Source organism: Vanessa cardui, chromosome 27, assembly GCF_905220365.1.
Source record: "Vanessa cardui chromosome 27, ilVanCard2.1, whole genome shotgun sequence".
Taxonomy (NCBI): Eukaryota; Metazoa; Arthropoda; class Insecta; order Lepidoptera; family Nymphalidae; genus Vanessa; species Vanessa cardui.
This window is the reverse complement of record NC_061149.1, coordinates 6030052-6057911: the sequence shown is the minus strand read 5'-3', so window position 1 is coordinate 6057911 and position 27860 is coordinate 6030052. Positions and strand designations below refer to the sequence as shown.

Genomic DNA, 27860 nt, shown 5'->3' with positions numbered 1-27860 from the left:
TGCCACAGAGGGTTTCGGTGACACTTGTAGTTATTCAATTGACTTCTTACATTTTGCCAGCATTCTGCAATCGTTCTGCCATTGTGAAGGAGGCGTTTTCGCTGATTTCTTTTGCGCTGCGCAATTTATTCGCGAGAATCAACGGCCCGACCGTGTTTTTGTTTCAACGTTTCGTAAAGGCTTAACTACGTCTTATCAAGATGACCAAGTTGATACAACAGTTAAATTTTAGTAGTAGTAATTACTACGATGTCGCTGGCATTGTCTTGGAACCTGAGACTTTGAAAGCGAAGACTTATCAGTAAGTATTATATTATTTATATATGTTGTTTTGTTTGTGTTATATAAGAATATTTTTGGGTTTTCTTTGTTTGAAAGTATCAAATACGATTATTAATATTGTCCTTGATCTAATGTGATACGTCATCAACATCGCACCATTATGCTGATTAACAAAGTACCTTCGTTTGACGAAGAAAAAAAAAATAAGGTTAGGGTAGAACGTGCATCGTCGGTGTTACGTATACTAGTACTTTCTCAATAAAGATATGACTTCAGCGTTCGATTCTATAAAGTTAATATAAATAAATATGCTTACTCATACACGATTCGGTTATATATAAACATTGCTTAATATACAATATGTTGGTATAATAATTCGATATAAACTTTCAAAATTATGACAAATTTATTCGTATTAATAAATTTAATGGGAAAATATAGTAAATTGATTATATCTATATTGTTATGGTTGAGGAAGTCTGCCTTAATCTCGACATTCGTAAAATAAATAATTTAGTCATAATTTCCCTTGAACGCATTACTAAACGGAGTTAATATAGAAATTTACACTCAAATCATCTCTTTTACCATATACCTACCAACATAATCTTAAAATAACTGATAATTGGGTTACTACGCATTATTAGGTATTTAAATATGGAATGGACCAATGTGGCTTGGGAGAATGTAAATTATGGACAAAAAATGGAAGTGGGTTAAATTGCCCTTAAAAGTGATAACGGTTATGTTTGTTCATCATGGTACAGGTTCTTTTGTACTTTAATGTTTAAAAAGTTTTTAAATTCGGAATTTATCAGCACATTTACAAATATATTAATTTTTATAGTGCAACACCAAAAGTAAATTGTGCTATTGGCAGGAATGACATTTAAAAAAAAGTAGTTAATTTAAACTCACACATATACTCTACAAAGACGATTCTAAGACTTCTATATTATACAAATATAATTCTAATATTTGGCATTTATCTATCAAATTATTTACTTAAATATGCTGCGGTAATTACAAGATTATGTCTAGCGGTGATAATTGCAAATGACTCAGTTTCTTTATATTATTTATTTCTTTTACAAATTGTACATATTTTACATGTGCAATACCAATGATACTAACAAAAAGTAAAAAAATTGTATACCTTTAATTAAAGGATGGTTTAATAGATAGTACAAAAAAAATGGTTATTGTATATAATTCATTTCTTAATTAAACTAAAAATAAATTAATATCAATATTAATAACTAATGTTGCCATTTATCACTTATTTATATAGATTATAATTAAAATTTTTTAGTAGTAAAGTCCAGAAATAAAAAGAGGATTTATTAAATTCTGTATATTTAATACAAGTACAAGGAATCCTAAAGTTTGGAGTTTGGTTGTAATGTCTTAGATGAATAGATATTAACATATATATTTAAATAAAATATGGTATGATATACAACTGTTGCAACATATATTCTAAAGCATTAAAATGATGACCACAATAATCGTTTTATCCATGAAGCCATCCATCAAGCATGGCAATCGATACCGGAATTTACTAGTAATGATATAAACACAAATATATGTGATATATCCTTTTAAAATACTACAACATAACTACAAAGGTAGTTTAATATAGTATCTAGTCCTTGATGTACTGAATTATCTGATTAGATTAAATTGTTACACAGAAATGAAGTACACATACAACACACATAGACAACTAGTCAGAGTGGTAAAACAGAAAATCAATGAAATGACAGTAACTTAAATTTATATTTATCAGCCTAAGAGAACATTTGCGATTGAGGTGATGAAATTTAATCTTCGCCATAGATTAAATGATTACTCTTAAGCCATTGTACTAATATATAAAATAGTAACTGATGCCTTTTATATAAATTTTCATAATGTTTTTAAACTTTAATTAATGTAAGTTTACTAAAATACAGTGTTGATATAGGGTTGCTAGGCATTAATGATAATAATTACTCGGTATTTATGAGAACTGTATTTTTCTTACATTATGATTTATTCATATAAATATAAGACGATATGTATTAAACTTTCATGAAAGGGTCAACTTGTGATAGCAATTTTAATTGAGTCAGAGATAATGATAATAAAAAAAACCCATGGTAACTCACATAACAGCTTTTTAAAAAGTAGCATTATGTAGATGAGTTATAGCATTATTTTTCCTTGAATAAAATCCTTTTGGTATTGTGACCTGGATAATGAAACAGTAGTCATATATTTCAATAAATCAATGTTTGATTTAATGTAAACAGATAATTGTTATTAATATTAATTACGGTGACTAAATTACTATTGTATGTCAGAATGAATCTATTAATGTTGGCCAATTATTTGATATTGAATATACTACATAATCATTATAGAAAATTAGGAAAAACATGTTTAAATTTTTATATTGATAACAAGGAAAGAATAAACAAAATAGGTTGAATAACTAGCAAAAAGCCACTGCATTGTGTTGCCTTTGCCTGTTTTCAAAAAGATTCATAGTTGTAATAGAATGGACTTTAATTTCCTTGAATTGATTCTGCTCTTGAACAATTTTTCCTACCATTTTGATATTGGAATATGACATTAATAGGCTCATCAAAGGCTTATTAGAAAAATATCAAGCCAATACAATATTTAAATGCATCTGTATAAGGTTCTAAATTGTGTACAAATATTACATTCTCAGTCTTTTATTTGGTTCAATTAATGCTGATTTGACCTTGCATTGAGTAAGTTTTAGAATGTATGTGTTACGTATATGTATACAATGCACACATGTGTGAGTGGGGATAATTTAGTATGTGTGCGTAGATTTATAATGTTGTAATTCTCTTCAATTATGAAACAATTCAATGACTTTTTTTATTATAGATTATGCTTATGGACACAGTGGAAAATTTCTGTTTCTGTATATATCTACATATTTAAAAAATTGTAGATTCTATATGTTTCTGTTTGAAGGTTTTTATCATCCCAATATTTATTTTTTTATAACAATCTTAGACAGCTGTCAGTTTTTTTTAAATATCGTCTTCATGGAGTCTAACTATTCCACAAGAGATATAATCATGCGCAAATATGTGTACAAACACAGGTGCATACTCTACTAAATAACAAGACACAACACTACTTAATATATGAATGTGTATGCTGTTATTGAACATTTATTATCTATTGGCCATTTTAAACGGAAAACCTCAGTATCGACAGCCTTATAACATCACTAGGCCAATGATACAGTGAGAATTGCGTAGAAATCATGCCTACATTGTAATGTATTAGGTAACAGTTTACAGTCACAATTGTCTTCAACGATAATGTCTCATGGTTTTAATTGCACAGATGATAGCTCTTGCTTTTTATGATACAAATTGTTAAGGTTAGAGGTTATGAAGCTACATTCATTTGTATAATAAATGTATACAGAAAATGCTTTGTCAATTTAAAATTTAAAAAAAGAAATTAGCTGGAAATAATTTATAAATAGTAAAAAATAATTATTACGATATTATAGATATTTTTTCTTGATTTAACCAATGGTGTGTTTCTCTCTGCAAATTGCTAATTATTTTTTAATATCTTTTATGACTAAGGTGTTACAGATATACTTCTTTAGTGTAGGATTCCTGTGTCTAGTGTTTTTACTTTCTTAAAAAATAAAAAATAAAAACAATAATTTGACGTTTTGATGTAACATTATAAGTCCTATGAAATATAACATTAATAATATCGAATACCATTCGCTAAATACAATGATTGGGTGAGATAACAAGAGGCCGAATGCAAAATTGTTCTGACGATATTTATAATATATTTCTTTGTACCAAAACGGCACAAGTTTAAATCTATAACGATAATATTACACAAAAAGGCCAACGACCTCGCCCACCATTTAATAAGCGAGACGTAATTTACTCAAAAATGTACTTAGGCTCTTTTAGCATCAGTCGACACAATTTGACTTTTTTTATAATACTGAGAAATACAAACGTCTCAAGGTTAGGCACTAAAAGTAAAAAACTATCGGCTTACAGTGGTTTAGTGACTGGCTCAATGATGTTCTAGTAAACAGATATGTCATTAACGCGCAAAAAGTGAAGACTAGAAAACGTCCTAATTGGGACGTTTGCCTTTAGTTGTTTTACGTAGTAATACGTTATAATACATCATAATTACTTAGTAATACGTTTTGCGTAATTAAAACATCTAGTTATCCTTTATTTATCAAGCTATCCTTTTTCAACCGACTTCCAAACGGAGGAGGTTATCAATTCGTCTGTATTTTTTTTTTTTTTTTTTTTTTTTTTTTTTTTTTTTTATGTTTGTTACCTCATAACTTTTCACTGGGTGGACCGATTTTGATAATTTTTTTTTGTTTGAAAGGTAGTGCTTCCCGTGGGGTCCCATTTTTTTTATTTTTTTTTCCGATGATGGTATCCATGTGAAAACGACATAAGTCTTAAATTTGCATTATGTATATGCGCGACAAATAGGTGAATAACTGAAAATCACGTTAACCAATTTTGGTGATTCTTTTTTTATTATAAAATATATACTTCAAGGGTAATTTGGTGAAAGTTTGGTAAGGTTCTGAGCACAGGATCCATGACAAAGTAACGGAACGGAAGGGAACGGAACAATTCTGAGGAGCACGTTAGCGATACTCGGTCGAATCTTTTATTTATAGGTTATTTGGATATTTGAGTCACCTTCCGTAATGTGGTTATGTTTATGTAATTATCATAGTCGAATATTATAATCAACTAGCTACCCACCCCGGCTTCGCACGGATGCAATACTGATACTAAATATACTACAGAATTTGTTTATATACGACATCACATCGCAAACTTCTGAAATTATCAGTGTTTCTTTACTATATTGTTCATGTATTATATACACAAACCTTTCCCTTGAATCACACTATCGTTTAAAAAAAACCGCATCAAAATCCGTTGCGTAGATTTGAAGATATAGGGACAGAGAAAGCGACTTTGTTTTATACTATGTAGTGATGGAACTCCTATACGGCTCGCAGTTAGGGTGCGATATGGGGCACAATTTCGTACTATCTTTAATCAAATTTTGTATATGTGATGTGATGTCATATGATGTACGAAATATAGTTGGTCTTTTTCAAAGTTTTTTTGCTGAGTTCGATTACAGCTCTTTCGAGGGATCCTTGTAGTTTACGCCGCGTGACGTATTAAATCCGCATTTTCGAAAGTCTATTTTTGCTTTATTCGCAAGTTTCCTTTGAAATTGTCCTCGAAGTAGTTTCTGACTCATATAAATGGAACGTTTAATCTATCCATATTAAAAAAATTAGTTAGTCAACATCAGCTTCACTTAAAATCAAAAAATAAATAAAATTTTAACAAAAAGAAAAACCGACTTCAATCAAAACACTATTTTAAAACAAATGAATATGCACGAAAAAGTAATAAAAATAATTGCGTATTCAACATATTTTTTAGAGTCTTCCTAAGTTAAATGAAATGAAAAATATTAGACTACTTAAAAGTCGATTAACGATTATATCATGTAGTTATAATTATTGTTATATTTGGAGTCGGTGTCAGCCAATAAAACCCTACAGTATATCTATCAAAAAACAATACGAGAATACTTTAACAAATATGTTTTTTACAAATTACCTTTTACACAATAATATACTGGATCAATCAAGGGGCTCGTATCGCTTCTTTCTTTTGATTGTTGGGGCAAGGGCACCGTGGCTGACACCGGCTCCAAATATACCAATAACTATAACTACATGATATAATCGTTAATCGACTTTTAAGTAGTCTAATATTTTTCATTTCATTTAACTTAGGAAGACTCTAAAAAATATGTTGAATACGCAATTATTTTTATTACTTTTTCGTGCATATTCATTTGTTTTAAAATAGTGTTTTGATTGAAGTCGGTTTTTCTTTTTGTTAAAATTTTATTTATACATGTAACGAAATGTAAAATAAACGGTCCCCGGCGCGGCACACTTTTTTTCTGTTGTTTAGTATGGGTATAACATATCTGTTTATAAGAATATATATCATTGGACTGGCTAGTATAACTAGCATTTGTAATGATCCTTTTCTGTAATATAAAGAAGTTTTTCGGTTAATATATTGTATTGAATAAAATGTATGGTTATCATGTTACCGACATGTCCATTATTTCGTCTGAAAAATGGCAAAGGTATTTTATTATAAAGCCTTCATGGAAAATAAATTCGGTCCTACCTAAAAAGGTTACAAAGCTCGTTTAAAATCACTTTGCATTGTTACTTAAAATCTTTAGTTATTATTTTCAAGGCGTAATTTATAGTCATCAATTCAGTTTCATTATCAGTGTCCTCAGAAGTGTTTTATTAAAACAATTAAAGGATTATATTCAACTAGGAAGATTTTATTTATTTTAACTTAATGTGATAAAATTTTATTACTGCTGTATAATTTTGTTTGTTTATACTTTATGTACTTTAAACATTATAACGTTTTGCAAATACTACATGCTTACATTAATTTTCTATAAATACAACCAAGTTTACGCATATTATTATACTTCAGGCTTTTATGACATTTATTTTAACGTATTTGACATTCAAATTTCAAAACAATTTCATCGTTTAATTAAATGATTCATTCCAAACTTATATTTTAAAATCTTACATGTCTGTATAAAGAATTCCTTGACCGCCTCGTACACGAAATTAAAAATAAATGTAAACATTTCTCGCGCCAATTTGCTCACGTCACTTTTGTTTATTTGGGTTGGTTACTATTTATCTATTCTCGATTGTGAATTGCAAATGGCGGATTATGAACAGCTGATTTTTTATATGAAAGCGAAAACATAAATTCAAATTAACTTACTTGGATATGTTTAGGTATTTATCGTTTTAAGATTAGATTGTAATCTAAATTTTAATAATTTTTTGTCCTTGACAACAAAACCTTTTAATGTTGCTATATTGAAAAAATTAAGTATTATTTATGTATACTCAAGTGACATTTTTTTTTTAAATCTGTTTTAACAATTATTATAAATGCCGTGGGATAATTATAATAATCAATATTGTAAAATATCACTAGATATTACAATATTAATATATATTATTAAACAATATGGCATCGAGTCAAAATGTCGTAAATCCTTGGCGAGAAAGGCGGCTCGAGAATGTATTTCGCTATTTAGAAACTGTTACTAATCCTGGCTCGTATTAGTCTTATTTTAGGTTAACTGCATATCGATTTTGCCTATAAATCCATACGATAAACTGTGTAAATAGTGGTGGAAATTAAAATTAAACAATCACGTTTTCATAAAGTATTCTTTTTTTTTGTTATAAATAGACAGTCTATGGTCAAACGGCAACAGTGTATTGTCGCTTTCCTTAAATGTTACGTCCCTTTTGCCTGTAGTTTCACTGGCTCACTCACTAAAAAAGACGTCAATAAAACAAGAACTAATGTATAGCACTGGAATAAGCAATGCTGCATACTCGGACGGTCTTACACAACTCGTGCTACCAAATAGGTTATATATATTGAAATTTAAGCATAGATACACCCTGTTTCCAGAGACGTACAGAGATGTAGGATACAGTTATCCGCATTGCAGTGGAGCCGTTTGAATAACGAATTCTCCTGTGACCATCGACCGCGAATGTTTGGGTTGTCATTTAAAAAAAAGGTTTTATAGGTATTTTTAAAATGTTGTGTTGATGTTTTTATTTTGCTTAAAGTATGTATTCGTTTTTTATTTTATTTTTTTACTATTTTTTATTTGATAAATATGTTAAAATTAGTTTTGTCAAATCTAAATTAAATGCATGCAGTTATAAATATAAATATTATCGATACTTAAACAGTTTCTTAGATATCTTTGCCAGATAACTTTTCGAGTGAATTAAAAAAAAAAATCGAGTAAAGTAAAACAAAATTTATCATGTCAATGATAAAATTATTTATTTTATATATTATCATATCTTTGGGTAATTCGAATACACTTGACCGATAATTCAAAGTCATAATTTATAACAAGAAAAAAATCAAAATGGCGGCTTTAGGACCGAGATTCTTTTTGATAACCTCTTATTGAAGGATACGTTTATTGGTTAGAAGATTAATCTTTTACAGTTTCTGAGTCGATTTTGATAAAATATCTGCAATGATAAAACCTATGTAATATTTTTAAAAATAGAAAAAATTGGTTATTGAAGGCAACGTAAGCCAGCAAGGAAAAAAAATAAAAAATGAAGAATTCCATTTCCGTCTAGTGTCAAAGTCATATTTCGTTTTTTTTTTTAAGAACATTAACATTGACGGAATTTTTGTAGGCTGAAACAGAAGACCAAAAGGCGTAACGAAAAAAAAAACGTAAAATAAATCCATTAATTTTCCGTTTCTCAGCTTTTAATTCTTTAAATAAAAATAAACAAATGTTGCCAAGTACGTGCCAAATTGAAACTACCGTAATTTCTATCGTCATCATACAGCACTAAAGCAGAAATACCTTAAGAGAAAGTACGACGTATTTGGCAAAGTCTCGTAAACATTATTATCTGGCAAATGTTTGTATGTGTATTTAATTATAGGAATTATATTTATGATGTAATTGTTGTGTAAATATTACATTAGCTCTTATTATGTAGGTATTAAAGTATCAAACCTTGTTTTGGTTCGAGTTTCATTTGGCTTTGTAAAAGTAAAATTCACTTAAGTAGCTCAGAAACCGGTAAAAAATCTCATGCCTAGAGATCTTTCTAAAATATTTAGGCTGTGTGTTTATATTATGAGGAATCGATTAGAGGCGAGATGGCCCAGTGGTTACAAAGCGTGCATCTTAACAGATGATTGCGGGTTCAAACCCAAGCAAGCATCACTGAAAATTCATGTGCTTAATTTGTGTTTATAATTCATCTCGTGCTCGGCGGTGAAGGAAAACATCGTGAGGAAACCTGCATGTTTCTAATTTCATAGAAATTCTGTCACATGTGTATTCCACTAAACCGCAGTGAAACAGCGTGATGGAATGTGTTCCAAACCTTCTCCTCAAAAGGGAGAGGAGGCCTTATCCCAGCAGTGGAAAATTTACAGGCTGTTAATAAGGAATCGATTTAACGGTGTTATAAATATGAATGTGTTTAAACTTGAAACAGTAACAACTTCGTACAATATATGGTGTTGTTCGTAAAGAATAATTGCTTATCAAAATATCGAAAGAGTTTTTGTAACTTTTTTATTTGTGAAAAATTGTAGTTGCCTTGGATTCTGACACTTTTGTAGGTTTTATATAAACAAATATTTCTAAAATCGGCGTATAAAAGATTAGATTAGATTTTGTAATTATTTACTTTTAATGCAATCAAATCCTGTTCTATATTTAAGAAATAGTTATTGAGTACTAGTAACCGATCTTTTTTAAATTCTAAATAATGAAAATGCAATGTTCACACTTTTGCTTATGGTGTGACAATCGCATTAGTGAGAAATAATTGACTTCTATGCCTTTCAGTAGAAATCGTCCAGCCTTTCGAACGTGTTTGAAGGACAAACATCTAAACCTACTTTCACATTTATAACATCACTAGTTTCCAACCGCGTCTGGAGGGGTGGCTAGTGTTAGATACTTACATTATTTCCTGTATCCCTTGCAAAAGTTGAAGATGATCAGTGGAGAAGTTATAATAAGAAAGCTTAAACAAATGAACAAACTTCGCATTTATAATGGGAATTTTTATTTTTTTTTAATTTGTTTTTGTCGGATGTATACAACCTTAACAGTTCAACCTTCTTGAAGTTGTTTTATTACTTTCTTCAAGTTGTTTCAACAGCCTATAAATGATCCAATTTTGGGATTAAATGTTCTCTCGAGGACAGCTTGAAGCTAATTCTACAACGCTGCCCAAGAAAGTATCATCAAACTGTTCATAACACTTTACAAACTCCTTTTTGATGTCGTTTCGAAATTTAAATAACATTGTCAAACACTCGGGTGCTGTTTATTATTATTTGCAGAGATTTTGGCGCGGTATTTAGTCCAAGACCGCTTTTTTTTTTCTTCTATTTATTCCATCGCGATAATGTTTTGTCTTTTACGCTGTTAGTTCTATTTTTAAATTTGGCAAAGATCTTGATTCGAATTTTGAATCCAGATGTGTTTATGCGTATCAGTATCGCAGAGGACACCTTCTTGATCGGACGTGAAGATAAATAAATAAAAGAAATCGGTTTTTAGTTAATCGTAATATGCTGTATATGGCATACAGCATCTTAATTATTTATAGAAAGATACCATCGAGAATACGCTTTAAAATAAACTGATTATTAATTATTCTATAAAACATTCCAGTCTGTGATAATTGTGATTTATTAAGTATTTATTATTAAATTATAATAACTAGATATACATAGTTTTTATTTACGTTTGGACTTTTTGGAAAACTTCTTGCCAATATGGTCATCAAGCTTATCTGGTGAGTGTCTTGGGTATTATTATGCTGTTTTGATGATGTTTTATTGTTTATTATTGCTTGTTCGTTTAGGATTTTTGTTTTATTGTCATGTTTGTGGAATATGTACCTAATTCAAGATCACTGGTAGCAGTAGTTGTTATTTACTGGTTTTGAGGTTTAGTTGACTCTAAATGTGTTAGACAAATATATTTCATAAGCTTCATCTGATCGTTTTAATATTGTTTTATGTTATAATTATTTACTACATATATTATTAGTTGTTGTATTTTAAATCGTTTAAATCTCGTATACCGTTATGAAATGCAGTCATTGTTTTTGTCATTGTCAAACTTGCTTTAATTTTTTATATGTTTGGTAACTGACTCGTAAGTGTAGCAACTGCCTTATAAGATGCAAATATATGATACCAATTCAAATCTTGGTTTGTTCGAAATTCAAACGTATGGTATTCTAAAAGAAAATATGCCCATTGGAATATGCCAATGTTTACGTTTCCGCGCTTAGGAAAATACGGAAAGACATTGGAACAGTGCCTGATGTTTTCGATCTCATTAAATTGTCATGTTCTCGAATATGATAGAATTAAACAGTGACTATGTCGTAGGTTGTGTGCGATCGGGCGTTTTATTTATTTATTATTTATTGTACACCACACATGGAAAATACAAAAAATTAAAATAGTATATATTTAATGTATTGTACTATGGGCGGCCTTATGGCTAATTAGCCACCTCTTCCAGACATCCCAATTCCATTGAACTTAAACTGGGTAGGTGGTGCAACTACAATTTCTCCCTAGATTGACTCTGCCTCAATGTTGTAGACCCCAAGGTATTGGGCTTAAATCCCACGCGGACTGGTAAAAAATAATGGACATTTCTACTGAAAAAAAAAAATTAAATGCAACATATAACTAACAGCCCCTAAATCTCGAGCGAAGGAGAGTACATAATATATGTGCCAACTTACATGGTAATCGATCAAACCGTGCCGAAGACTATTAGTCTTGAATCGGTATGCAAATCGTGTACATTAATTTTAGACATGTAACATACATTATCTGTACTTTTGTTTATAAATACGAACGATACGTGATTATTAGCAAAGTTTCAGTATTATCTTCGATTATTTTATCGCTGAGAGCTATTCCATTACGCCAATTGAAATAGGTCATATAAGTATATCTGTCTAAATGTATACCGTATTTACATAGATTATGGTATCATTTACAAGATAAAAAAAATTACTGTACAAACATGGCCGTTGGGAATGTATACAAGAATGCCTTTTGCATTTGAATCTCAATTTCCATCATTTAGGCAAAAATGTAGCCCTACTGTCACTAGTAAAGACTTAAGGTTATGTGACTTTAATAAAGGCTTTGCACAACTATTCCAAAGTAAATCGAGGTAAAGGTTGATTTATGATGCTGTAGATTTCAAAATGAAACAAAGTAATGAACCAGGAACTGTGCTGTTTGGTGGTAGGACTTTGTCTAAATCCTGAAAGTTCTATTGAGTTTGCTGATGTAATTATAGGCACGAGAAACATCTATCTTTGTCCTTGTAAAGGCTAATTAAAAAGAGAGACCTAATAAGTACTGAGTATTGCTGTAGAGCGGACTAATTTGGATCTGAGTCTAGTAACGATGGATGTTGCCTACATAGCTAGCTCTAGCTCTCTTAACGAGTGGACTTTAGTGTTACCAAATCTCATACTTCCATTCACGTAATACTTCAAATTATTGGTACAATTTCGTTTTCATTTATTTATATATAGATAACGATTTTATACATTTATTATCATGACACACGCATCACCTAAATGTTAATGTAAATGATTACAATGTTGTTAATGTAATCGATAAGAGCGTTTTCGAAGCGTGAAGTGTAAAATCATGTCCGATAACTAAGGGTCTTATGGTGTACCATTAGTGGACGTATAAGCGCTCTGTGAATAAAATGGGTCGTATAATGTACCATTATTGAATTGGATAAGTGTTCTGTAAATTTAAAATCCATGAAGAAATCCCGGCAGACTTTGTCCTGTATGTCTAAATTTAACGAGACTTCTTTTCCATTTCTTCTGCTTATAGTTGGAAATTTTCAAAACATTTCGTAGCGAATGAATTTTATAAAATAAACTTATCTTCCAGATCTAAGCGTTCTGGACTCAGTATTTGGATTTGCGTTGATAGTCACGAGAATTGTGATCAGAGGATGTGCCTGTATGGTTTTATTTCGAGGCAGCATCACACCCAAAATTGTTGGTGATTGCGTAATTGTCCTTAGCGGTTCTGTTTTTCTATGTGGTTCTTTATGGTATTTGACCCGGATGTCCGTTAAATTGATGTTAAAAGAAATATACTGACGACCTCCCTGGTCTATTAGTGTACAACGCGTTCGATTACCGGCCGAGTCGATGTGGAAAAAGTTCATTAGTTTTCTATGCTGTCTTTTGTCTGGGTGTTTGTGGTATCCTTGTTACTTCTGATTTTCCATAACACAAGTGCTTTAGCTACTTACATTGGGAACAGAGTAATGTATGTGATGTTGTCCTGAGATCAGAGCAATGAATAAATTAATATTGTTTATGGACATGGACTTTTTTCTTCCAACATACTGTAGCGATGTTTTTTTTTTCAACAGTGGCGATGGCGCGTCCCTGAACGCGGCCGGTAGTAAGCGCACAGCTTTGTCGGCGTCGGACGCCGAGTGTTTTTCGCTGTGCCTGGGTGCCGGGCCTCTGTGGTGAGTAATATTTTACAACATATTTTATTTTTATGGTATAGGTTGGCGGACGAGCATATGGCCCACCTGATGGTAAGTGGTCACCATCACCCATAGACACTGACGCTGTAAGAAATTTTAACTATTCCTCACATCGTCAATGTGCCACCAACCTTGGCAACTGAGATGCTATGTCTCTTGTGCCTGCTACATTGGCTCACTAACTCTTTAAATCGGAACACAACAATACTGCGTACTGTTGTTTAGCGGTCGAATATCTGATGATTGAGTGGTACCTACCCAGGCGGGCTTGCACAAAGCTTCTTTGTCTATGGGTGATAGTGATAACTTACAATCAGGTGGCCCATTTTCTCGTAAGCCAATGTATTTCATAAAAAAACGTGCTATAGAAATAGGTCTTATAGTATTTATAATTTAATCCAGGTGGTCCTGATGTCCCTGCTCATGGCTCGGCACCGCCCGGAGGGGTGAGCAGCGGGGCTTCGAGCCCCGCAACACCGTCCACCCCCATCCACGACGACACCAACCGTGAGTACAACCGTATTATAGACGACCTCCATGGTCGAGTGGTGTGTACACCGGTTTTCATGGGTACGCCACTCTGAGGTCCCGGGTTCGATTCCCGGCCGAGTCGATGAAGATTACCATTAGTTTTCTATCTTGTCTTGGTGTTTGTGGTACCGTCGTTACTTCTGATTTCCATAACACAAGTGCTTCAGCTACTTACATTGGGATCAGAGTAATGTATGTGATGTTGTCTCATATTTATTTTATCAAGTAACAACGACTCATTTTGTTGGTAACAATAAAAAATTATAATCGCATTCGCGAATTTTCCCCTGGCCAGGCGGTAATGAGTGCTTAGTATTTCTTACAGCATTATTGCTTATATTTACAGATGGTGGACCACTTAATGGCCCATTTGCTCATTAAGACAAATACTTAGAGTCAGGCAAATATTGAATATCTGAATTTGATTCAACTGCAATAAAGATAGAGCATTATGGAATATATTTTTGTTGATTGTTGTTCTGAGTTAAAATTCAATATAGAAGACAAAATCTATCAATTAGTTCTAGTAAGCGGTTTCATTGGTATTACAAGAATTACTGTAATTATTCTGATCTGTATGAGTTATTAATGGTTTTATAGTCATTTTTATGATCTACAAAACGTGTAGTAAGATAACCTATCGCAGTATATTAAGGCAATGTATTCGGCGCCGTCTGGGGGCGGCGTTTCGTGATAAGAATAATTTGTGGCTTTTTATTGCGAGGCTTTTCGATATATTTAGAGGATTAGTCTTAAATGTTCTATAATTTGACTAAGATCGCCATCTTAAATGGTAGGAGTTTGGACAAGCCTAGATAGCTACCACCCATTCATCAGATATTCTTCAGTAAACAACAGTACTCAGTACTGGTGTGTTCCTGATTGTAGGGTTAGTAAGCCAGTGTGACTGACAGATTGTAATATTAAAATGGCCCTTTTGTATTCAATACGAGTCGAGATGGCCCAGTGGTTAGAACGCGTGCATCTTAACCGATGATTGCGGGTTCAAACCCAGGCAAGCACCGCTGAGTCATGTGCTTAATTTGTCTTTATAATTCATCTCGTGCTCAGCGGTGAAGGAAAACATCGTGAGGAAACCTGCATGCGACAAATTTCATAGAAATTCTGCCATATGTGTATTCCACCAACCCGCATTGGAACAGCGTGGTGGAATATGTTCCAAACCTTCTCTTCAAAGGGAGAGGAGACCTTTAGCCCAGCAGTGGGAATTTACAGGCTGTTGTTGTTAAAATAACAGTTTTTATAATTTTGTCTGTCAGTCTGTTTGTTCCTTCTAATCTCTGGAACGGCGTTACCGATTTTGACAGGACTTTCACAGGCGGATAACTGATATAATAAGGAGTAACTTGGGCTACAATAATTTGTTTCTGTTAAACTCAAAAGCGTACCAGATCGCGGGCACAGTTATTTTTTTTATTCAACATCCTTCATGATCAGTATTGTAAGTAATCAATGTATTATTAGAAATCAGAAGCGGTTTAAATTTTTAAAAAAATACAATTTATTACCTAAAACTAAAATTTACAATTACAACATAAATAATTATTTGAAAAGAAACGAAACAAATTCCTTAAAAATTAAGACAAATAACAATCGAAAAAAAAAAATGTGACTAAACGTAAATTACGACACACGTCTATATCGCCCGACAGATGCAAACCGAATAGAAGGGGGGATTTGTTTTTTTTTTTTGTGTGTTGTGCATTGCTGTTGGCCATACTGGCCTTCACAGCGTCACCTGACTTTCGGGCGAGAACTAATGTCCCCTGCCCTGAGGTTGAGCGCGGGGCTCTAAATTAAAACTAAATTAAAACTAAAGTTCGTCCTGAGGGTGTCTCCTATGAGATCGCACCTCGGCTCAGAACGAAATCGGTGGGGAGTGATTCTAGCACTGAGTGAATTTACTGACGTCTCGGCCGCCTCCGAGACGTCGCATAACTGGGTCCTCGTTTCCGCCGGCGGAAACGCTGTGGGTGTGTGGTGTGTAGTGTGTTATTCCCTACAAATGGTTTGTTTGCGATAGTGAGGCTATCGTCTGTGTCGTTCAGGACGTGCATAGGTCGCCTGAGTCTATTCGGAATATTACCTCTGCGAGAGGTGTATCGGCACGGAGGAGGCGTTGGTATTCAGCTGCTTATATAACAGTCGTCACCGTAATTCCACTATTGACTTAAGGAATCTCCAACAGTATGTATTATTTGTTCGCAGGTGACTTGTTGAGCGCCCTCCTTTGGGCAAGCGCTAGCTCTCTGAGCAGTAGCGCGGAGAGTCTATCCACCGACTCTGTGCAGACCAACCCCGCACTACACCCCGAGCAGAGAGAAGCGGTACGTTTCACTATTAAAAAAAACTCTAAATCGTTAGTGTAAAAGGCCCTCATCGATTCATCATTCAGCTTGTACAAGGGAATTACTCGATATCATATATTCTACCGCCGAACAGTAGTGGTACAATACCTGGTGTTATAGTGGGTGGTTGAAGGGTGAGTGAGCCAGTGTAACTACAGGCACAAGATTATATCATCTATGTTCCAGCAAAAATAAAAGTCGCTACCAAAATTATCTAGTTTGATTTTTTTTATTTACAACAGTTTCTCCAACTTTATCTATGTAATAAAAATAGTGAGGTTATTTATGTTACAATAGTTAATATTCAATTCTTGGTGGTAGGGCTTTGTGCAAGTCTGCGTAGGTACCACCCTCTCAACAGATATTCTACCGACACGGGACACAGGGCAAGTGAGCCAGTGTAACAACAGGCATAATAGACACGACATCTTAGCCCCCAAAGTTTTTGACGCATTTGTGTAATGTTAGGAATGGTTATTATTTCTTACATGTTGACCACTTACCACCAGATAGCCTATTTGCTTGCCCGCATATCTGTTACCACAAAAAACATCCTACTGCAGCAGTCCGACTGTTGGGTAAAGGCCTGCCAAACCTTTTTGTGGAGAAGGCTTAGAGCGTGCAGGAGTCACGCTGATGTTGGATACATGATGAGGATTAATAATGATATTAATTTCCAGGTCATCGGTAAGATCTTGGAACGCAAGGATAAGCAACCGGTTAAGATCGAGTTCAAGATCTTCCTCACTGAGAATACTGTTACTCGATGGGAAGCAGTAAGTTATAATCTTTTAAATTATATACTGACATTTGATAATTAAAAAGTTACACGGTTAACTCTCAAATATCTCGCGTTTCATGGTGTTAGTCAAAAAAAGTAGCCTATGTAAATAATAATAATAAATCTATAGATTAGCCTAAGACTACATTCATCCAGTTACAGAAAGCTACCATACTAATACTTGCAGAATAGTGAGAAAATTTCTATCCCAAAATATCCCACAAATCCAATCAAATACCCCACTTAAAGATAGATGGCCTTATTGGCCACTTGGCCTATGCCCGTGTATGTCGACTGAATCCGGCAAAATTATGCCGAGTATAATTTACACATATAAAAATATATATATATTTATTTGAAAAATATAAGCATTACTGTATTTACAACAAGTCGCCTATATCTACAGTAATTAATAAACAATTTTTAAACATTATTACTTATTTAATGACAATGAAATTTACGATCACTAAATGTAATAAAATTTAGTAAAAAAAATCATAAATTATTTGCTATGTACATTTCATCAAAATCGGTTCAGCAGTTTGGTCGTGAAAGAGCGACACAGATATACCGACATAGTTGTACAACTACTAGTATTATATAAAATAGTAAATATATATTTTTAGTTTGTATGATATGTTCTCTATAGTAATTCAAATACTTGATAAAATGTTTCGTATAATCATTAACGAGAATATTTAATAGGCGATGCAACTCGTGTTACTTTGCGATATAAATTGTTTTTGTATGTTATATATTTGTATATTATATATAGTTATGTGTACATGAACACAACAACCTTATCAGCCAGTCAATGACCTAGTTCCACACGACATCTAACGATAAATAAATGCATTAGATTTCTAATTTTAGAACACAAGATATAGTATTAAGTCATTAGCCGATTCTGTTCAACATATATCATACTAGCGCCCTGGTTTTGCACGGCGGCAATAATGATACTAAATATACTACAGATTTTTATTTACGAAATCACATTGGAAACTTCTAATATTATCAAATTTTCTTTACTATATTGTCCATGAGCTGAGATGGCAAAGTAGTTAGAACGCGTGCATCTTAACCGATGTATATATGTATCTATGTGCTTAATTTGTGTTTATAATTCATCTCGTGCTCGGCGGTGAATAAAAACATCGTGAGGAAACCTGCATGTGTGTAATATCATCGAAATTCTGCCACATGTGCATTCCGCCAACCCGCATTGGAACGGCGTAGTGGAATAGCTTCCAAACTCTCTCCTTAATGGAAGAGGAGGCCTGTTTGTTACTTTAATTACTTTTATATTGTCCATGTATATACTGTCCATTATATACAAAAACCTTTCTCTTGAATCACTCTATCTATTAAAAAAACCGCATCAAAATCCGTTGCGTAACTTTAAATGATTTAAAAATTAGTAATTAATATGCATATTTTACGATTAGTATATTTTTCCAATAGAACAAAAACGACCTCATTGACAGATAAAGAGTAGACAACGTGTCTGAGTTTTAATGCAAAATGTCCGCCCTTATTTAATGTTGAAAACTTTGGACGTGGTAACAATCATTATCATTACACCGTATAAAACAAAGTCTCTTAACGCTGTCTATCCCTATGTATGCTTAGATCTTTAAAAATACGCAACGGATTTTGATGCGGTTTTCTTTAATAGATAGATTGATTCGAGAAGAAGCTTTTTGTATATAACACATGGACAATATAGTAAAGAAACACTGATAATTTAAGAAGTTTCTAATGAGATGTCATAAATAAACAAATTCTATTTTATATTTAATATTAGTATTGCACCCGCGCGAAGCTGGTGATGGTCGCTAGTATATAGTAGTATAAATTATTATATACAATTGAAAATATTAAAAATGATGTCGTCTATGAGGTTAAAATCTAGGTATTCTGTAAATTTGTACAGCCATTGACACATAAAAGTTCACCTATTTTGATTCATACCGCTGAATTTCTTATCTTTAATGCTAATTAAAAAGGTGATATGGCCAAATGATGGATGAGTCTGGGTTTGTTTATAAAACAATCGAGAATTCAATTGTGGATAAGCATTAATTATTTAAAACTACGTTTATAATCAAATTCATAACGCATAAAAAGTTATCTCAAAAAAAAGGTAGGGGTTATAGGCAAGAATTCTTCTTTAAAAGAGTTTCAATGTAAAAGATATACTTCAATACTCAATTACTGTGAACGGATGTGTCAAATATGATATCATCATCATCCTCCTGCCCTTATCCTAATTTTATTTGGGGTCGGCGCAACATATCCGCATCCATGCTTAGGTCTGACGTCATCTCACAAGATACATTCCAACCCTATCCTCTTTCACACAACCCATCCAACTTTTCTTCGGTCATCCCCTCCTGTATATACATCTACATCCATGCTCTAGACCAGGGTAGGCGAACCTTTATGCATCAACGTGCCATTTTTTCTAAAAAAAAGTTTAATGGTGTCAATTTTGACTGTCTGATTATTTGAAAAATAATAATTATAAATAGTATCAAAACTCTTTATTAAATAAAGTAAGCAAAAGAGGTACATTTTGGTATGTATTAAGGTCTAGTCTAGACTTTAATAATGTCTGGTATTTCGTCATATTAAATGTATGTGTATCGTAATTGCAGGTAGTCAAGGGTGGTACCATCTACCTCCGCTTACCGGGAGTGTTGCAGTCCGGCAGCAAGGAGAGTTTCATCCTCTTGTTGGACTTCGCTGAAGAGCGACTCGGTTGTTCAAAGTAAGTAACTAAAAAATTAACTCCAAACATATTTTTTATACTATAGTTTGGCTGACGAACATATAGGCTACCTGATGGTAAGTGGTCACCACCGTCCATAGAAAATGTCGCTGTAAGAAATCCAACCTTGGGAGGTAAGTTGTTATGCAGCTGTAGTTACACCGGCTCACTCACCCTTCAAACCGAAATACAACAATACTAAGTGCTGTTGTTTGGCGGTAGAATATCTGATGAATGGGTGTTAGACGGGCTCGCACAAAGCTCGAAGTATAATAAGTTGAGGTACCACTCACTAATCACATGATCTACTGCCAGACTGGTAAAAGTACTAGTAAATGTTAAACAATGATTATGGGATGATGAAAAATTAAAGGCAATCCATAAATTTTTCACCGTTGTAACAAATATATTTAATAGATTTAATAACAAATTAAACGAAAAATATTTCGATTCGTAATCGATTCGAATTTTCGATTAATAACGATAATCGTACAATTAGCTTAAACTCTCGAAAGAGTTGCGTACTGTTTTGTGAATAATTTCATTATGACCACCGATCACGCCTTTTATAAATAAATACTAATAATCAAAATGGAAATATTCTTGATTCAAGTAAGCTTAGAGAAGCATTTTGAATGATTATGTTATACTGTAGAATTATATGTAAAGGAAACTCAGTAGTTACTCTTTTTATTAATTTTAATTACAATCTTGTCATACAAAAAGTTAAATCGAATGTGTAACCGCAGCATTAGTTGAATATTAATAAATGATTTGTTCCAAACACTCTCCTTTATGGAAGAGGAAGCCATTAGCCCAGCAGTGGGAAATTTACAGGCTGTTACTAATAAATGATTTATTTATTTCAGCTGTATCATTTGCATTCTGAAGAATCGTTCCGACCGAGCCACGCTACTCCGCACTTTCATGTTCATGGGATTCCAACTTCTGCCACCGACGTCGCCTCTGATGCAAGACATCAACAACCCGGAATACGTATTCTTGCACTACAACATGCAGTAACTGTCCTTGGTGTTGCCAGGTAATATTGTCCTACCATACTAGTAGAAATTATAGACACTCGAGAGAAAAAAATAATATATATTCGACACTTTTTCGTTTTTCAACTAGCGGTAGTTTTTCGGTGTTGCCAAGGACAGTTTTTGACAGCTTGAATTAAAAAAAAAATATATGTATAAGTATAATTTTTCGTCATTTTTCTAGTAGATGTAGTGTTTAAATGAAAGCTGTCATTTTACAGTATTCGAAGCACTTTCTCGTTTAAAATCACATCGGGCTTGCATAGTGGTAACGATAAGGCGCCAACAAGTCTAGTATTTAGGTATTTAGTATATTCTTATATTACTATTATTAAATTAGGTAACTTGTGTTTCGTTTGATTTCTCCGACTAGAGCATTATTGTTTTGTAGCAACACTTAGACCTGTCAATCGTTTTATGGTCGTTAAAGGAGTCAAAGGGAATGTTAGTTGGTAGTTTATTTTTTTTCTACCATATCAGATTTGAATGAAAAACTGTATAGTTTTAGTTCGAATTTGAAATGATAGAATTTATTTCTTTGTTAATTATACTAATGGATATATATGTCGTCGTGTTTATTCACCCACTCCGGGGGTAGAGCGAGAAAAAAAAAATAAAAAAATTAAAAAAAAAAAAAAACAAAATTAAAAAGTCCTAAAAAAAAATATGTTTGTAATATATACAGCTCCAATCCAGATATTATTAGACACAGATGTTTTTGTACATGCGTCTATGAATGAATTTTTAAACTTTTTTTCAAAATATTAGCTACATTCAAGGTAGCCTTTGAAGACGCCGTGTGCACGTTTATAAATCACATCCACTTTTAAAAAAAAAATAATCACTTTTGGACGAAACGTTAAAGCCGATTACACACGAGATACCCATCTATGTCGATGGAAATATCTTCTGTGTCACCAGCCTTAATCGATTACATACACATTTAAAATAATTAGTATTTAAGAGATTTTGTGTTTCTTTTTTTCTTTTATTACATATTATTATTATTATATAATTGTATTACTTATAACATTTATCGCTTTATGTTATATCTTTAAAATATATCCCATTTAAATTTACATAAAAACTCTTTCATTAATACCTGGTTTAAAAAAAAAAAGAACTAAATTGTCCGTCATAATTGTGTGAATCATAATATATTTGATAAATAAACATATTACAGTATTAACAAATAAATATATTTAAATTCATAACATAAAGTGAGCATATGAGTAGTTTGTTCACTCGAGCTGGCTCATATGTTTTTTCATACAGCGGTCTCAAGACAGTATTTGGTTCGGTCAAAGTATTACTTCAGTTGGGGCCCTGTCTGTAGTTTAGTTATAAGTTTATGTAATAATGGACGAATAATTAAAAATAATCTTAATCATTGCTTGTTTCATTTCAACCTTCCCAAACTTTATTCAAAGCAGAACAGAAATCATATAAACTTATATCTTTAGTATTGTCTTGTAACATTATATATAGGACTGAAAGAATAGTTTATATTGTTTGTCATTGAGAAAGACATTGTTATAATAAAATTATTAAAACATTTAAAAGATACAAAATCTTACCAGGTCTCAACATATTGTCACAAAAATATATAGAGATGTAATCATAGACTACTTTCACATCTAATTACGCAAATTTAAGTATAAATTTAAAAGAAAAGTTAAATTATTCAGAAATGATAAATAAGTAACATAAAAACAATTATAGAATGCTTTTTTAAATTTCGGCGAAGCTATCGGAACTGAACCAACTAAAATTTTTTTTTAATTTCTTTAAAAATATTCAAATTAATGGAGTCGTATGACTACTTGGTTATTTTTTTTTTCAAAATCTCTGCAATATTAGATAACGGAACATTTGTGGGTTTTTTGAAAATAAAGCACAGTCCAATATTTAGAAAACTAAAGTAGTACAGTTAGTGTCTTGGAGTGTTCTATAAGATTCTACTACACAGTTAAAATAAATATAAAGTTATCTGTGTAGTAGATTTACATATTGATTATGTATCTGTCATCTCGAGTGACATATCGCAAAACTCAAACTCAAACTCAAATATCTTTATTCAACATAGAAGCATTACACTTTCTTATTGATGGTCAATTGAAACACTACCACCGGTTCGGAAAGAAAATACCCTGACCTGAGAAGCACCGGCGAAAGAAATTCAGCGGGTTTTTTTTTTTGTTTGTCTTATGTATTATGTAAATAAACAATTTAATATGAGATGAAATAGCCAGGAGGCGATCGTATCATTCCCAAGGTGTGCTATCGATCATAAACTCATTAATTGTATAATAACCTTTTACACACAAGCGTTCCTTAATAATTTTTTTAAATTTGGCAACAGAGGCATTTTGAACGCTTTCTGGGATCCTGTTGTAAAACCGTATACATTGCCCCACAAAGGAGTTACTGACTCTACGCAGTCGAGTAACAGGAGTAACAAGTTTGTGTTTGTTCCTTGTACCAATGTTATGAGTATCACATTTTCTCATGAAATCATTAATATTTTTTCGTACATACATAACATTAGAGAATATATATTGAGAAGCAACAGTCAATATCTTGATTTCTTTAAATTTATTCCTTAACGATTCTTTAGCTCCTAGGTTGTAGATTGCGCGAATAGCCCTCTTCTGTAGCACAAATATGGTATGGATAGCGGCTGCATTGCCCCACAGCACAATACCGTATGACATTATACTATGAAAGTAGCTGAAATATACTAAGCGAGCCGTATCAACATCGGTACATAATCTATTTTTTTTTACCGCGAATGCCGCAGAACTCAGTCTACTCGCCAATCCGTCAATATGGGGGCCCCATTGCAACTTGGCATCAACAGTAAGGCCAAGAAACTCAGCAGAATCAATTGGATCCATCGATTCCCCATTGATGAGTACATCGGCTTTTACATTTTGTACATTTGGCGTACTTAATTTCACAATTTTAGTTTTATTATTATTTAGTTTAAGATTATTTACGCTAAACCAATGTACTATATCAGCTATAGCATTGTTTACGTCGTCGTACTGTACCTGTTTTCTATTAATTTTAAAAACTAAGGAGGTGTCATCAGCAAACAATACTATATCATGTTTGTTCCCAACAAGAAAGGGCAAGTCATTTATATATGTGAGAAACAGAAAAGGTCCAAGAATTGATCCCTGAGGGACCCCCATACCAACTGAGACCCCAGGAGACCTTTTTCCTTTAACGTCAACCCTCTGAATTCTATTGTTAAGATAGGAAGTCAGAAGGTCGAGCGCACATTCTCTAATTCCATAGTGATAAAGTTTCCTGACCAGAGTCTCATGTTGAACACAATCAAAAGCTTTGGATAAGTCACAGAAAATCCCTAAGGCATCCCGTGACTCTTCCCAGGCTTCATAGATATTCTTAATAAGCTCGATACCAGCGTCTGTAGTCGAGCGACCCCTCGTGAAGCCAAATTGTTTACTATGAAGCAGATTATGTTTGTTAAAGTAAAATATTAAAGCAAGATAAGGTGCAATCACATCAATAATCGAATTTATCACCTTTAGAGAAATACCCCATAAATCAGCCGTTTTCTTGATGTCTAATGACTTAAAGGCGCGTATTATGTCGTTGGGGTTTACAAGGGTAAAATTAAAGTTAGAATTGCAAGCTCTTACATTTTCTTTCATCAATGACTCGGCAATATCAGGAGAAGAAATAAGTAACTTAGTTGTGAAAACTGGTATGTCAGCAAAAAATTTTTCAAAAACTGTAGCAACTTCCTTTTGACTATTTACTACTTTACTATTATAATTCAGGCTCAATTCGGAGTTGCAACTGCCAACTCTACCAGTTTCACAATTAATAATTTTCCAGGTCATTTTTATCTTGTCATGTGCATTCTTAATTTTATTTTTTATAGTTAAAGATTTTGCCAAAAAGCACACTTTTTTAAATAATTTTGAATAGTTACTTACATAATTGGCAAAAGTGGCACTATGATTGTATGTCCTTTCATTGTAAAGCTCATACATTCGTTGCCTACTTTTATGAATTCCAATAGTCGCCAAAAAGCGCGGGAAAATATGTATCCACACTAAGATGTGAGCTAAGATTTAAATATAATATATATTTGATCTAACTGGTAAATTAACATTAGATATGGATCAATTATTTTTATATTTTTTTTACTTACACTTTTTTTCCTGACCTGTTACTATCACAACGTTTCGGGAAGACAGATTTTAAGTTATCAAGAGTCAAACTACAGAGCAAAATAACGAATTCGATTCGACTATTTTTTATTAATATGATATGTTTCTATGAATTAGGTTGGTCAAAGAATAACAAGTTGAAAAATAAAGTTTTTTACTACAACTTGTGATAAGATTGTGCAGATTTTTTTTTAATGCTTTTATAATAGGCATTTTTTATTAGTTTTCTTAAGACAAAATGAAACCAATGAATCAAAATATTAACGTTTTAAGTTTTTCATTCAAAATAAATTTGTCCATACATACATAAAATATATTAAATTCGTCGACAAAACAAGCAAACACTAACGAAATTAAGGACACATGCTTGGAAACCCAAATGGAGTATCATACTTAATTATTATTTAATTCTTACACACATACATGTCGAATTGATAACCTTTTGTTAAAGTCGTTTCAAAATCAATGTAAGCTGCAGACTGCAACCTAATTATCAACAGTATTTTGCTTTCTTTTTTTATAAAGATTTGTAATTTCACGACTATGTTTATAAATATTCTATGATTTCCACTGAGATTGCCCAGTGGTTAGAACGCCTGCATCTTAACCGATGACTGCGGGTTCAAACCCAGGCAAGCAGCTAAATATTCATGTACTAAATTTGTGTTTATAATTCATCTCCTGTTCAAAGGTGAGGAAACAAGCATGTGTCTAATTTCATAGAAATTCTGCCACATGTGTATTCCACCAACCCGCATTGGAACAGAACAGGCTTTAGCCCAGCAGGGGGAAATTTACAGGCTGTTGTTGTTGTTCCACCATCACTAATTGTCATTTGAAAATAAAAGACAACATCATTTAAGTAGTCACCCCTTTAATTTATTGGTTACACCAAATACAATTTGCAGCATTGTTAGTCTTTGGTAACAATTATAGGCACTTATTAAGGCATATCGATAACTAATGTAGACATATCAAAATTTTTTGTTATTATACTATTAACAATAATTCCTTAAAACTATACAAACACTTAACATTACTTCCCTGATGTAATCTAAAGGCACTAATATTTTGGTCCTAAATTCTGAGACTCCTAAATCATTATTATTACATAGTACAAAACAAAGTCGCTTACCGCTGTCCCCATGTATGCTTAGATCTTTAATATTACGCAACGGATTTCGATGCGGTTGCTATTAATAGATAGAGTAATTTGAGAGGCAGTTTTTTTATATAATATATACACAATATAGTCAAGAAACAGTGATTGGTTTAGGAAATTCTAATGTGATATTTTAAATAAACAAATCCTGTAGTATCTATATTTAGTATCAGTATTGTACCCGTGCGCCCGGGGCGTGCTAGTATTTATATACAAAAAATAATAACAGGCACTTATAGTTAGATTGGAAAGAGAGCTACTAGCATGTAACTCCAGTTAGATTTTCAAGAGCTGATGGCTTTACCATTATAGTAGCGGCACGCTATGATGGCCGTTTTGACGTTTGCCCGCTCATGAAATTTCGTATTTAATAAATAATTACATCAAAGGAGCAAAATGTTGTTCTTTATTGTCAATAGTGACGTGCAGTTAGTCATAAATAATTAGTGATTTCTAAATTACAAATATTAGGGTACCGCGAAGATAACTTTTTTTTGCGTAAAAGTGTACGTCACACTCTCACACTCGACCTCGTAGTCGGTGTTATATTTGTGTTGACAGTAAATATTTTATCTATTTAATAAATTATTTATTTTATTTAATTTGATTTCGTTCGAATATGTTACTTAAACTTATTTTATATTTTTTTATTAAACCTTTTTAATCAGATACTACTTGCAACAAAAACTTGAATTAAATTACTTGCAAAAAAAAAGATTTGAATATATTATATCGAAAGTAAATTTACATTTCACATCACTTTCTTAATGTGTCAAAACGGCCATCGTATCTTGCCGCTAGTATAGGCTTACTTGCTTGCATAGTCATGTGCAAGTTTAAATATTTTGATACGAAATTCTGCTTCCATTGTAACTGTAAGTTCATGTAATGTCTTAATACACTCAAATGTGGGACAATGTAAAGAGAATTTTCCCATAGAATTTCATATGGCAGTTAGCCGATGCTTGGTTTATCATCGTATGAATATCAGGCATTATTCAATATATAAATATATCAATATCACCACAGCGTTATATCACAGAATACAGATAATATAACTCAGTGATTAATTGACTTAGCATGAGAAAATCCGTTTAAATATAAGTATACCAAAGATATTTACTGATCCAAATAAGCACAGAATATTCACTAATGTACACTTAAAAAGTACCGTTTACATCATTATGAATTATATATATTTTTCTGGTCATTAATGTCGCAATGTAATTAACGATTAAAATTTAATTTAATTTTTCTTAATATATATAATTTTTAAGACAGTATTACAAAAATTGTTTTGCCGACCCTACATAACGACTAATCTAGCTCAATGACGTCACAGTATATAAAAATATGGTTCCTTTTCTTATTTATATCACTTAATAAGTCACTTATATAATCACTTATAAGTACATGCCAATGGTTAG

General features: G+C 32.3%; 1 protein-coding gene across 1 annotated transcript; it reads left to right on the top strand.

Annotated features, from left to right (window-relative positions):
* Positions 1-22453, top strand: LOC124541017 (ornithine decarboxylase antizyme). The gene is given in 8 exon segments (XM_047118791.1): positions 1-301; positions 13447-13548; positions 13972-13978; positions 13980-14076; positions 16330-16448; positions 17150-17245; positions 19911-20023; positions 20893-22453. Coding segments are annotated over 8 exon segments (789 nt in total). The 5' UTR covers positions 1-200; the 3' UTR covers positions 21047-22453.
* Positions 22454-27860: the final 5407 nt, after the last annotated feature.